The sequence below is a fragment of the Brienomyrus brachyistius genome, chromosome 7, assembly GCF_023856365.1.
Source record: "Brienomyrus brachyistius isolate T26 chromosome 7, BBRACH_0.4, whole genome shotgun sequence".
Classification (NCBI taxonomy): domain Eukaryota; kingdom Metazoa; phylum Chordata; class Actinopteri; order Osteoglossiformes; family Mormyridae; genus Brienomyrus; species Brienomyrus brachyistius.
In genome coordinates this window covers 31421428-31432269 of record NC_064539.1, presented here as the reverse complement: position 1 = coordinate 31432269, position 10842 = coordinate 31421428, and the positions used below count along the sequence as shown (strand labels likewise).

Here is a 10842-nt window from a genome sequence, read left to right as displayed (position 1 = left end):
CAGTAACCTCAGCTGTTGGGTCACCTTCAGCTATTGCACACACAGACGGCACCAACAGGAGCAAGTCACTCACATCCATAAAAAAAGGCTTTATTATTCTTGGACGGCTCTGGCTTGGCTGAACTTGTGCTGCCTGCTCCGGGCTCCCAGTGACTGTCGGGCCTCAGGACCAAACGGCTCCTTCCAGCCCTGAAGTGACTCACTTTTTGACTTTGCCCTGCGCTGCCACAGCCTCCATGGCCTTGCGAACAGTCTCCTCGTCGCCCAGGAACTGCATGGGCTTAACAGGCTTCAGGTCCTGGTCCAACTCGTAGACAATGGGGATACCGGTGGGGAGGTTCAGCTCCATGATGGCGGCGTCGGACATGTCTGCGGGGGGGGGGGGGGGGGCAAGGATGACCCAGTTAGAGATGGACATGGTCCAGTTCCGACATGGGTGGCGGATTTGCAAAGCGCTCGCCTCGGAACATAGACCGACTGGCTGAACCTGTGGCCTTTTTCCTTTAGGTGGCCGCCCCGGCCTGCTGGACGCTGTGACCTTTGTGTGAAGGTCGCCTGTGTAACCCGAATCCTCCCTGGGGCTCCAGTAGGCAGTGCTTATTAATAGAGCTGCCGTAACCCTGGAGTGATACGGCAGCCTCTGTGCAGCTGCAGGCCCTGCTCTCCTCTCGCCCTCATACGCCGTGTGACCTCTGACCTTTCCCAAGCGCTCCCCCCCCCCGAATCGGCCCTCGGCATCGGCGTCACCCACTCTCCAGGTGCTTGACGATGCCACGGAGACTGTTGCCATGCGCTGCGATGAGAACATTCTTCCCAGCCTTGATCTCCGGCACGATGTGCTCGTTCCAGAATGGCAGAGCTCGTGCGATCGTGTCCTTGAGGCTCTCGCAGCTGGGCAGTTCCCCCTCCTTCAGGTTCTTGTAGCGCCTCGACTGGGGGGAGGACAGAATTACAGCCGATTCACTCTGGCTGTCTGGAGCTGATATCCCAAACCGCTATTGGTCACCCGGTTAGTTAAACATTTGGTTTAGTTCTGAATGCCAGTGACACTCTGGCTCCCAGGCTGTTACACAGCATTCGGTTGAAATGTACTTGATAAGTCCCGTAACCCGGAAACCAGAAAGAGGCGATTCAACGCTTGTTTCTGGAATTGTGGTCTTGTGGGTCGCTGTTGTACGGATGACGGCTGTGTGTTAATCACCCGTACTTGCCTGTTAATATCTAAGCAACATAACAGTATTCAGACAACGTCATTGTAGAGCAGAGAAAAGGACTTGCTCTCTTTAACGTGGGAACTTGAGTTACTGCATTACGGCCCCCTATAGGTACACTGTCCAGACTGAAGCTTCACCAAGATGGATTTAGTTAAGGCTTAGTCACTCTTCCTGTTGGTTCTCTGACAAATTCTAGGAAGAATGTGTTTTACTTGCTGCTGTCGTTTTGATCTTTCCGATTCATGTCTTAGCAGCATTTCAAAATGCATTGGTTCCTCTCAGCCAATCCTTGCACTACGGTGGTGGGGATTGGAGGGGGGGGGGGGGACGACAGCCAGTCCTTAACCAGAAATAATGGGCTGCTGTGCCGGCCTCTCGCTCTTACCTCGCTGATGGTCTTGTAATAGGGGTGCTCCTGGTCCATGGGAGGGGGTGGGATGTCAAAGGATCGGCGCCAGATCTTCACCTGCTCCTCTCCATGCTTGGCCGCCGTCTCCGCCTTGTTGAGGCCTGTTAGGCCACCGTAGTGGCGTTCGTTCAGCCTCCAGCTGCGCACCACGGGCAGCCACATCTGGTCCGTGCCCTCCAGAATGGTCCACAGTGTCTTGATGGCGCGCTTTAGCACGGACGTGTAGCAGATGTCGAACTTGAGGCCGGCGTCCCGGATGGCCTGCCCCCCGCGCTGGGCCTCCTCCAGCCCCTTCTCACTCAGGTCGGCATCGAACCAGCCGCAGAAGCGGTTCTCCTGGTTCCACGTGCTCTCGCCGTGACGCACGATTACGAGGCGGTGGGCGGTGGTCATGGCAGTTCCTCACACACTTTTACCGTCACGAGCAGAGTGGTGGCTTGACCCTTCCCTTTGGGGCACAGCAAGCTTCAGTTACAGCAGACACCCTCTTTTTATAGCCACAAACATGGCTGGGCGGGGCCTGTGCCCCATCAACCAATCCCAGCTCTCCAGCTGAAAGACTGACAGGGTAGCCAACCAATCTTCTGGACCTATGGGGCGTCTGTGAGCAGGAAGGGCAGATGTCAAAGGACAGAGTTAAAATAGCAACATGACTTTTACAGAGGGAGCTAAAGAAAAAACCTGTTAAAGATCAGATGGAGCCGTTAACTCATTGGAGGCAGAGAAGAGGACGAGTAAAAGACCAATGGAGGGAGAGTCACAATGCATCTGCGCTACAGAATGGGCAGAATGAGCCTGCAGTGAATTAATAACAATGTATGTAGGAGCAGCCACCCCTCCAGCTGCAGGCACAGAAAATGTGCTGCAGAACCTCTGTGTCCAAAACATCTCTGTCAACCAGCTTCTCAAGCCCCAGAGACAGCAGCCGTTGTCTACGTCGGTATTTTTCAGCTAGTGTGCTGTTAGAGCTGGCCAAGCGTCTATAAAATAACTTTAAGTATTAATAGATAAATTTTGAACATATTTTAAGTGGCTTAGATGAAGAAAAAGCTCTGTGTATCAGGGAGGTCTTATTCATTTAATCACCCGGTAGGCAGTAAGCACACGTCTCACGTAGTCAAATGCAACCAAAAATAAGAAAATAAGCTGCCGTGTAGTGAAAAGACCACAGTCAGGTCACCGCGAACAGGGGGAGCCACGCTCTATATTTTGCATGTATATTGTATTGTTGGGGGGGGCGGCACAGGATTGACCTGACTTTTGTTCGGCAGAAGACCATAAGGAAGCACATGGGAGGTGGTTGATGGGGGGGGGGTTAGATGGGGCCATGGGGGCGGCCCAGCATTCAGTAGGGGATTGGGGTTGGGGGTGGGGGCCCTGAGTAAGCATATCTGCAGTGATGACTCAGGATGGGCTGCGGCAGGAACCCCCCCCTGCCCCCCCGCCCCCAAAGTGAAGGTACCCAGGTGACATTCAGCCTTTCTGGGAATGTATTCGTGCAGCATTCACTCAAGGTAAGCCGACAAGCGTCCGGAAGGGCGTATAAGTAATATACAGTACAGATAGGACCCGGTACTGCAAGCAAAGTGGGGCTCCTCAGGACCAGCAGAGGCTCTGATCTGCTGATCACTTCCTCCTGTCACTCTAGCCAGGGATGCGTGTAAATTGGTGCGGTCGAGGTTTTTGTGCCTCTAGTAAGCTGGAAAAGGTGTCTATCCAGCAACCCCCCCCCCCACAAGCTGGAGCTTCTGTCTCCGCCCACGCTGCCAGTTTCAGCCCCTCCTGAAAATATCACTGTCTTCCTTCTATTCCACCGACGTGTCACTCTGGCTCCTACCATGCTCCTAGGTCCTGTCCTCGTCACCTGGTTCAGTCTACCATACCCACCAGAGGTGTAGCTGGATTTAATGAAGTATTTCTGAAGGAAACATTATACTTCAGAGCAGTGTCTCCTGGTCTTGTGCCCGGGGACCCACTGCCAGTCTGTGTTTTTGCTCCCTGCCAGACAGTCCACATTTTTGCTACCTTCCAGTTGCTTCCCAGCTCCTTGGACTGTCTGTGGCACCCCAAGGACTGGATTGGGAAACGCTGCTTTAGTGGAAAAGAGATTAATATATGTCTGAGGAATGCAGGACATAGGCAGCGTCTAAATGATGCGGGTTAGACCTACCAGCTGGCTGCGGCTCTCCGTCACTCATGGGCAGCAGCCCTATGGCCTTTTATGGCAAAGTGGCTGTTTTCTGACTAGTACTGATTGCCCAGACTTTCGGCAGATCACACTCTTCACAAAGGTCATCACACTTTTCTAATCATGCTTTTGTTTCAAGTTATTCCCTGATTATTCTGTTTATGCCTGTTCTATGATCAGGTATCTGGCAGGATGTTGTCAGTTTTTATTCCCCAGTTAGGTGTCCAATGGGGTCCCACCCCCAATCGGGTATCTAACAGGGTCCTGTCCCCATCTGCGGTTGGATATCCGGTGCGTTCTTCTCTCTGTCTGCAATCGGGTATCTCATAGGGTCCTGTCCCCATCCAGGATTAGGTATGTATCTGATAGGGTCACTTCCCTGTCCATGGTCAGGTATCCAACAGGATCCTGTTCCCATCCCCAATTGGGTATCTGATGAGGTCCCGTCCCCATCCAAAATCTTGTTTACAAGGGGTCCTGTCCCCGTCTATGATTGGATATCCGAGGGGGTCGTGTCCCCGTCTATGATTGGATATCCGAGGGGGTCGTGTCCCTGTCTATGATTGGATGTCGGAGGGGGTCATGTCCCCGTCTATTTTTGGATGTCGGAGGGGGTCGTGTCCCCGTCTATGATTGGATATCCGAGGGGGTCGTGTCCCCGTCTATGATTGGATATCCAGGAGGTCCTGTCCCCGTCTATGATTGGATATCCAAGGGGGTCGTGTCCCCATCTATGATTGGATATCTGGGGGGTCCTGTTCCCATCTATGATTGGATATCTGGGGGGTCCTGTTCCCGTCTATGATTGGATGTCGGAGGGGGTCCTGTTCCCGTCTATGATTGGATGTCGGAGGGGGGGTCCTGTTCCCGTCTATGATTGGATGTCGGAGGGGGTCGTGTCCCCGTCTATGATTGGATATCCGAGGGGGTCGTGTCCCTGTCTATGATTGGATGTCGGAGGGGGTCGTGTCCCCGTCTATGATTGGATGTCGGAGGGGGTCGTATCCCCGTCTTCGATGGCATATGATGAGTAAATTGCCTTAAGTGGTTTTAAATGCTGTAACGTTTGTGGTATGTTTTCTGAAATATCCTGATCAGCATACTGTAAAGGGGGTGTGATCAGCATACTGTAAAGGGGGTATGATCAGCATACTGTAAAGGGGGTGTGATCAGCATACTGTAAAGGGGGTGTGATCAGCATACTGTAAAGGGGGTGTATACCAGTGCCTGCCTGCTTTAGTTGTACTTTACAATAAATAAATCTGTCTCAGTTCTGTCGCACATCTTGAGGAGTTTGTGTGTTATCATGTTATTCTGTGTCTGTTTATATTCTATGTGGGGAAGATGGTCTCCAAACGAGGGCTGTCCTCTTCATCACATGGGTCTCGTCCTGTGTTCTGCTTACTTTTGCACCATCTGAGCCTGTGTATGTAGCCCTCTACACAAGGTGACCACACCCTTATTCCTTACAGCACCCTGAAGGTATATGCAGTTGCTGAACATTGGTAAGGAGATATGGATGTGCAGTGACCTACTAAGCCCACTTGGGGCAGCATTGTAGCATTTTGTGTGTGAGAGCGCCTTACTGCTGTCTCCGGTTTTCTGCATTGCAGAATTCACTCTCCTCCTGAAAGCAGGAAAGCCTTATATAAATATTCCAGGAGGGATCATGGATGTATCTCCTCAGGTTTGTGTCCATCAGATACTTTTCTTTCAATGACCTTGGGTCCTTTTGCTGTTCTGGTGATTTCCTGCATCGGACAGAAGGTCTCAGGTTACTCCCTGCAAACCGACTTAAAACACCCTCAAAGTTCCCTCCTTCCCTCTTACTTTCTGTCATTTCTTGTCTGCTTACTGCCTCCCTCTCTCTCTCCCTCTCTCTCTCTCTCTCTCTCTCTCTCCTCTCTGGGCTCAGGACTGCATGCTGCTATATTGATTCTGCTTCTGCTGCCTCAGAAAATGCATGCGTCAGAGTTCTGCGTCGTATAAGAGTGGCTGCATCCCTCCAGGCAGAGGCACAGACTCGGCTCCCCGTAACAGCAGCACTCCCCGGCGCTGAGTAGCCATGACTTCCAGTGGCTATGAGCCCTTCTTCCCCTCCCTGTCGCGGAGACGCTTCCTGGACACCGGCCCCCGGGTGGCAGCACGGAGCGGCGTGATGCTCTCTTCTCGTTACGCCGTCCCACAGAGGGCCTCCATGCAACTGGGCCGGCCGGTGCCCTCCTCCGAACTGGACCTCAACCGTGCCACGCAGGTGAGCTGCGAGTTCCGGGCAGTGCGCACGCAGGAGAAGGCCCAGCTGCAGGAGCTGAACGACCGTTTTGCCGGCTTCATTGACCATGTGCGCGAGCTGGAGCAGCGCAACCGCATGCTGGAGGCGGAGCTGCTAGTGCTGCGGCGGCGGCACGGGGAGCCCAGTCGCCTGCGGGCACTGTATGAGCAGGAGAGCCGCGAGCTGCGGGCGGCTGTGGAAGAGGCGCGGGCCGAGATGCAGGCTGCCCACGGCCGGCGGGAGCGCCTGCGAGAGGAGTTGAGGAGTCTGCAAGAGCGCTATGAGGAGGAGGCCCGGGCCAGGGAGGAGGCGGAGAGCCGGCTGCTGGAGGCACGCCGTGGCGCAGATGAGGCTGCACTGGCTCGCACGGAGATGGAGAAACGGGCTGACGGCCTGCTGGATGAACTGGGCTTCCTGAAGAAGCTGCATGAGAGCGAGATCGCCGAGCTGCAGGTGCAGGCGCAGTACAGCGCACAGGTCAGCGTGCGTGCCGAGGCCGAGCTGGCCGGGCCCGACCTGACTGCTGCCCTGCGCGACATCCGTGCCCAGTACGAGCGGCTGGCACAGCGCAACATGCAGTGCGCCGAGGACTGGTTCCACAGCAAGGCGGGAGCGTTGGCAGAGAGCGCCGCCCGCCAGAGTGACGTCATGCGCAGCGCCAGGGACGAGGCGGGAGAATGCCGGCGCCAGCTGCAGGACCTGACCCTGGAGATCGACGCCTGCAGGGGCATCAACCAGGCAATGGAGAGGCAGCTGCAGGAACTGGAGGACAAGCAGGCTAGCGAGATCACAGCCATGCAGGTCAGTGCCGGTGCAGCGCTGCGGATTCCACCATCGGGATCCCAAACTGTCTGGCACGGGTACTGTGGCTATGTTATGTAGGTGTAGCACTGCTGAGCATGCACCCCCCCCCCAGGACTCTATCAGCCAGCTGGAGGAGGAGCTGCGTGCCACCAAGGATGAGATGGCTCGACATCTCCGAGAATACCAGGACCTGCTCAACGTCAAGATGGCTCTGGATATCGAGATCGCTGCTTACAGGTCAGTAGCGGGATGCCCTCAAAAACTGGCTTTTAAAGGTTTCCATTTAAAAAAAATAAAAATAAACCACTATGAACATAATGGTGATAGTCATTCACATTTAATTGTCTAAGACAATATATTTTCAATCAATTTTTAAACTAGCAGCCTGACTACCACCTCAAATCATTACTTAAAAGCCTTTGAACAAATGTGAACACAATTTTGGTTTGGGATTAAAGACCTTTAATGAGCATTAGTGAACTCCAGTCCTGGTCCTCAGTGGTGTAGTGTTTGTACTACACTCCTGTTTTAGAGTATTAGTGAACTCCAGTCCCAAAGAGGATCATCTTAATGGTGTGATGTTTGTACTACACTCCTGCTTTAGAGTATTAGTGAACTCCAGTCCCAAAGAGGATCATTTTATTGGTGTGATGTTTGTACTACACTCCTGCTTTAGAGTATTAGTGAACTCCAGTGACAAAGAGGACCATCTTATTGGTGTGGTGTTTGTACTACACTCCTGCTTTAGAGTATTAATGAACTCCAGTCCCAAAGAGGACCATCTTATTGGTGTGATGTTTGTACTACACTCCTGCTTTAGAGTATTAGTGAACTCCAGTCCCAAAGACTGGACTCTGTGCTAGACACTCTAATAAATGAATTTTCACAATTCTCTCAAACCACTTACAGGAAGCTGTTAGAAGGAGAGGAGACACGCTTTGGTGTGGGTGTGGTCGCCAGCCTGCCTGTGGCACCCTCATTTACCCGCCCAATGTTCACCCTGTCACCTGGCCTGAGCTCTGGCGCCCCCTACCTGTTCAGCACGCGTCTGCTCGGCACGTCCATCTCCTCTGCAGATGAGATCATCAGCATTACCCGGGCACATCGTGCTGAAGCCAGCCTGCCCCCAGAAGATGAGGAAAAAGAGGAGGAAGAAGAGGCTGAAACACAGGAAGAAGCAGGTCAGTTCAAAGAGGCGGCAGGAGTGGGGGTGGGAGGGGTTGTGCTACCCAGAGTTCTGTGCTCCATACTTATTTAAAGATATACATTCTCTCTGCATATCTGCATAACATGAGTTGTGAAATAGGAACATCTTTAATTGTTCTTCCTTTGCCAATAGGCTTATTTTTAATGTGCTTATTGCATATAAAAGTCCTAAGAAATATGTATATGTGTTAAAAACCTGATGATGAATACTCTCTGTCATTGTTTACTTATTTAGGTTAAATTTACACAGTGATGCAAACATTGATGTTTATATACCTGCTGCAGATGAGGATGGAGACAAAGGGGAAGCAGGAGCTGAAGAAGAGGGAGCAGAAGAAGAGGAAACAAAAGAGGATGATGGGGATGAGGGAGAGAAAGGTGGCGAGGAAGAGGAAGGAGACCAAGGGGAAGGAGAAACAGAGGGTGCAGAAGAAGAAGCAGGAGAAGATGAGAAGGCTGAGGAGAAAGATTCTGAGACAGATGAGGTATTAAAGAAGGAAGAGGAGGGAAAGGATGATGAAGATGTGGGGGAAAAGGAAGGGAAAGATGAGGAAGCAAAGGAGGAAGAAGAAGGAAAAGATGAGATGGTTGAGGAGAAAAAGGTAGGAAAGGAAGAGGAAACAAAAGAGGAAGGGAAGGATGAGAAGGGTGGGGAGGTAAAGGTAGCAAAAGATGAGGAAGCAAAGGAGGAAGAGGAAGGGAAGGATGAGAAGGGTGAGGAGAAAAAAGTAGCAAAAGATGAGGAAGCAGAGGAGGAAGAGGAAGGGAAGGATGAGAAGGGTGTGGAGAAAAAGGTAGGAAAGGATGAGAAGGCTGAGGAGGGAAAGGAGGGTAAAGATGAGAAGGGTGAGGAGAAAAAAGTAGGAAAGGATGAGAAGACTGAGGAAGGAAAGGAAGGAAAGGATGAAAAGAAAATTGCAGGGAAGGATGAGGAAGCTGCCAAGAAACCTGAAACGGCAGCAGGTGGCGCTGAACAAAAGGTAGAGGAGAAGAAGGAAGGGAAGGTAAAGGAAGAAGAAAAGCCAAAAGAGAAGAAGAAAGAGTGAACGGCCGTGTGCGAAGTACTAGGAGAATTAATATTCTCGCCAACAAGGCAAATACATCGAAACTAGTTAGATAAACCACATGTAAAATCAAAAGGCGTAAAGTGAGCACAGCCACAAAGGTATGAATGCAGAAACAAATATGCCGCGATGCAGCTAAAGCGCACAGCATGACGCGAGATGGTGTCAATGATACACAAACCTGTAATGTTCGCAATGTCTAAACGGCTGCTTTGCTGCTCGGAATAAAGCTCACCTTTACTGAGAACAGTGCGTTTTCTCTTCGTCTTTATTTGTGATATTTACCAGGATAATGACACAGTAACCATTCATAATAAGTTTTGTCACCACTTCATTGGTCCTTCAAAATATCTTCACGAACTTATCTTTTGGGGATGCTGATCATTGGCTTAGCTATACACGGTGCACAACATGCGTACGCACCCCATGTTACGTAGGTTTATTTGTATTCATAAATATTTACGTTTATGACCTGTGTTCCCCATCATCATAACATCCCGTGAATCATTAAAACGCATCCTGCATTCATTGTTAGGAGTCTGCCTACTTACTTATACATCACTTATTTTCGCGTGCAGTTACTCCTAAATTCCTTCCACGCTGTTTAGAAGTTATTGCAAATTGATGAGCAATCAATCGATGCTGTTTCGCGCACACGACTGGCAACCAATTGTTCCCATGTCCTGTAAGGAATTTAAAAAGCGAATTCACCATCAATTTACTGTGTTTTCAAATGCAACATCATTCTGATGGATCGGTTTCCAGTAATTAAAAATAAAATCACAGTAATCACGATGAATTAGCTAAAATGCACAATCATTTAAAATATATACAATTTATTCTGAAAAACGTGTTCTTAAGAAACGCGAAAATAGGTTGAGCCTTGCTGCAGTTGGGTGCAATGAGGTCTATGAGGCGAAAGGCTGGATGCGCGGGGACGCCCCCCCGTAGAAAAATCCTGACTACGCCACTAATGCTGGTTAAAAAAAAACCATTGACTATTATCCAGAAGCAAATTAAAACATTTAGTTTAAATAAATAAGAAAAATAAAAAATCACGCCAGATACTTCCAAGCAAAGTATGCGTATAGAGTAAAGAGTTGTTATATTTAATATTTTCCCTAATACATCACGAAACGGGAAACGCTGAAATGTGCTCTAAGGAAGCCCCTTGTGTGATTTTCACTGTATCTGGTGTTCATGAGTTTATTACAGCGCTGCTTCTGGGCACTATACCCTGCATTGCAGTGATAAAAGTCCGCAGAAGCCGTTTGGCGGAGCGGCGATGGGACTTTGGGAAATAGGCTATTATTTAAAGGCAGGGGCCGCCGCAGGTCTCAGCCTTAGACATTCAAGCCGGACAATTTTGCGACACGGCGGGGCTGAGACTGTCCTTAAAATACCGCAGAGCCCCACATGGGGATACGGACGGCTGCCCCCTCCCTTTGACTATGACACAGCAGTATTCCCGGAAAGCCGGAGCTAAGTCTCATACATCTGATACTAGACAGGTTTCTCATTTAAACCTCATGGGCTCATTTGAGGGATACTGTCCCTAGAAAGTGACTTTAGTATTGTCCAAAGTGACATAGGCTAGTAAACAAACACATGTGTATCTGTCTTCGTATGCGGCTGAGTGTCTCTGTTTTTATATACGATCGTGAGAATGTAAGTGGCAATGAATA

The 10842-nt window shown here is 50.5% G+C and overlaps 2 protein-coding genes across 3 annotated transcripts; one reads left to right on the top strand and one right to left on the bottom strand.

Moving 5' to 3' along the window:
• Window positions 1-74: 74 nt before the first annotated feature.
• On the bottom strand, window positions 75-2101 carry pgam2 (phosphoglycerate mutase 2 (muscle)). The gene is made up of 3 exons (XM_049020215.1): window positions 1600-2101; window positions 752-932; window positions 75-369 (listed from the first exon to the last, which is right to left on the bottom strand). Exons 1-3 carry the CDS (start codon window positions 2014-2016, stop codon window positions 200-202), a joined length of 768 nt encoding a protein of 255 aa, XP_048876172.1. The 5' UTR covers window positions 2017-2101; the 3' UTR covers window positions 75-199.
• A 3047-nt stretch (window positions 2102-5148) lies between these two features.
• On the top strand, window positions 5149-9404 carry nefla (neurofilament light chain a). 2 transcript variants are annotated; one of them, XM_049020178.1, is made up of 5 exons: window positions 5149-5498; window positions 5727-6884; window positions 7000-7124; window positions 7797-8068; window positions 8379-9404. In XM_049020178.1, the coding sequence occupies exons 2-5, from the start codon at window positions 5877-5879 to the stop codon at window positions 9137-9139; spliced, it is 2166 nt and encodes a 721-aa protein (XP_048876135.1). In that variant the 5' UTR covers window positions 5149-5498; window positions 5727-5876; the 3' UTR covers window positions 9140-9404. The 2 variants fall into 2 exon arrangements, with proteins under 2 accessions (XP_048876135.1, XP_048876136.1); XM_049020179.1 differs by having other exon boundaries at window positions 5474-5498; window positions 5821-6884.
• Window positions 9405-10842: the final 1438 nt, after the last annotated feature.

What these genes read in the sequence shown, in the direction of transcription:
- pgam2 (XM_049020215.1), bottom strand. Translation starts at nt 2,016, where the DNA reads ATGACCACCGCCCACCGCCTCGTAATCGTGCGTCACGGCGAGAGCACG. An exon ending in ATTACAAGACCATCAGCGAG is followed by an intron (nt 933 to 1,599) that starts GTAAGAGCGAGA and finishes TCCTCCCCCCAG; the next exon opens with TCGAGGCGCTACAAGAACCT. An exon ending in CATCGTCAAGCACCTGGAGA is followed by an intron (nt 370 to 751) that starts GTGGGTGACGCC and finishes CCCCCCCCGCAG; the next exon opens with ACATGTCCGACGCCGCCATC.
- nefla (XM_049020178.1), top strand. Translation starts at nt 5,877, where the DNA reads ATGACTTCCAGTGGCTATGAGCCCTTCTTCCCCTCCCTGTCGCGGAGA. An exon ending in ATCGAGATCGCTGCTTACAG is followed by an intron (nt 7,125 to 7,796) that starts GTCAGTAGCGGG and finishes AACCACTTACAG; the next exon opens with GAAGCTGTTAGAAGGAGAGG. An exon ending in TGAAACACAGGAAGAAGCAG is followed by an intron (nt 8,069 to 8,378) that starts GTCAGTTCAAAG and finishes TACCTGCTGCAG; the next exon opens with ATGAGGATGGAGACAAAGGG.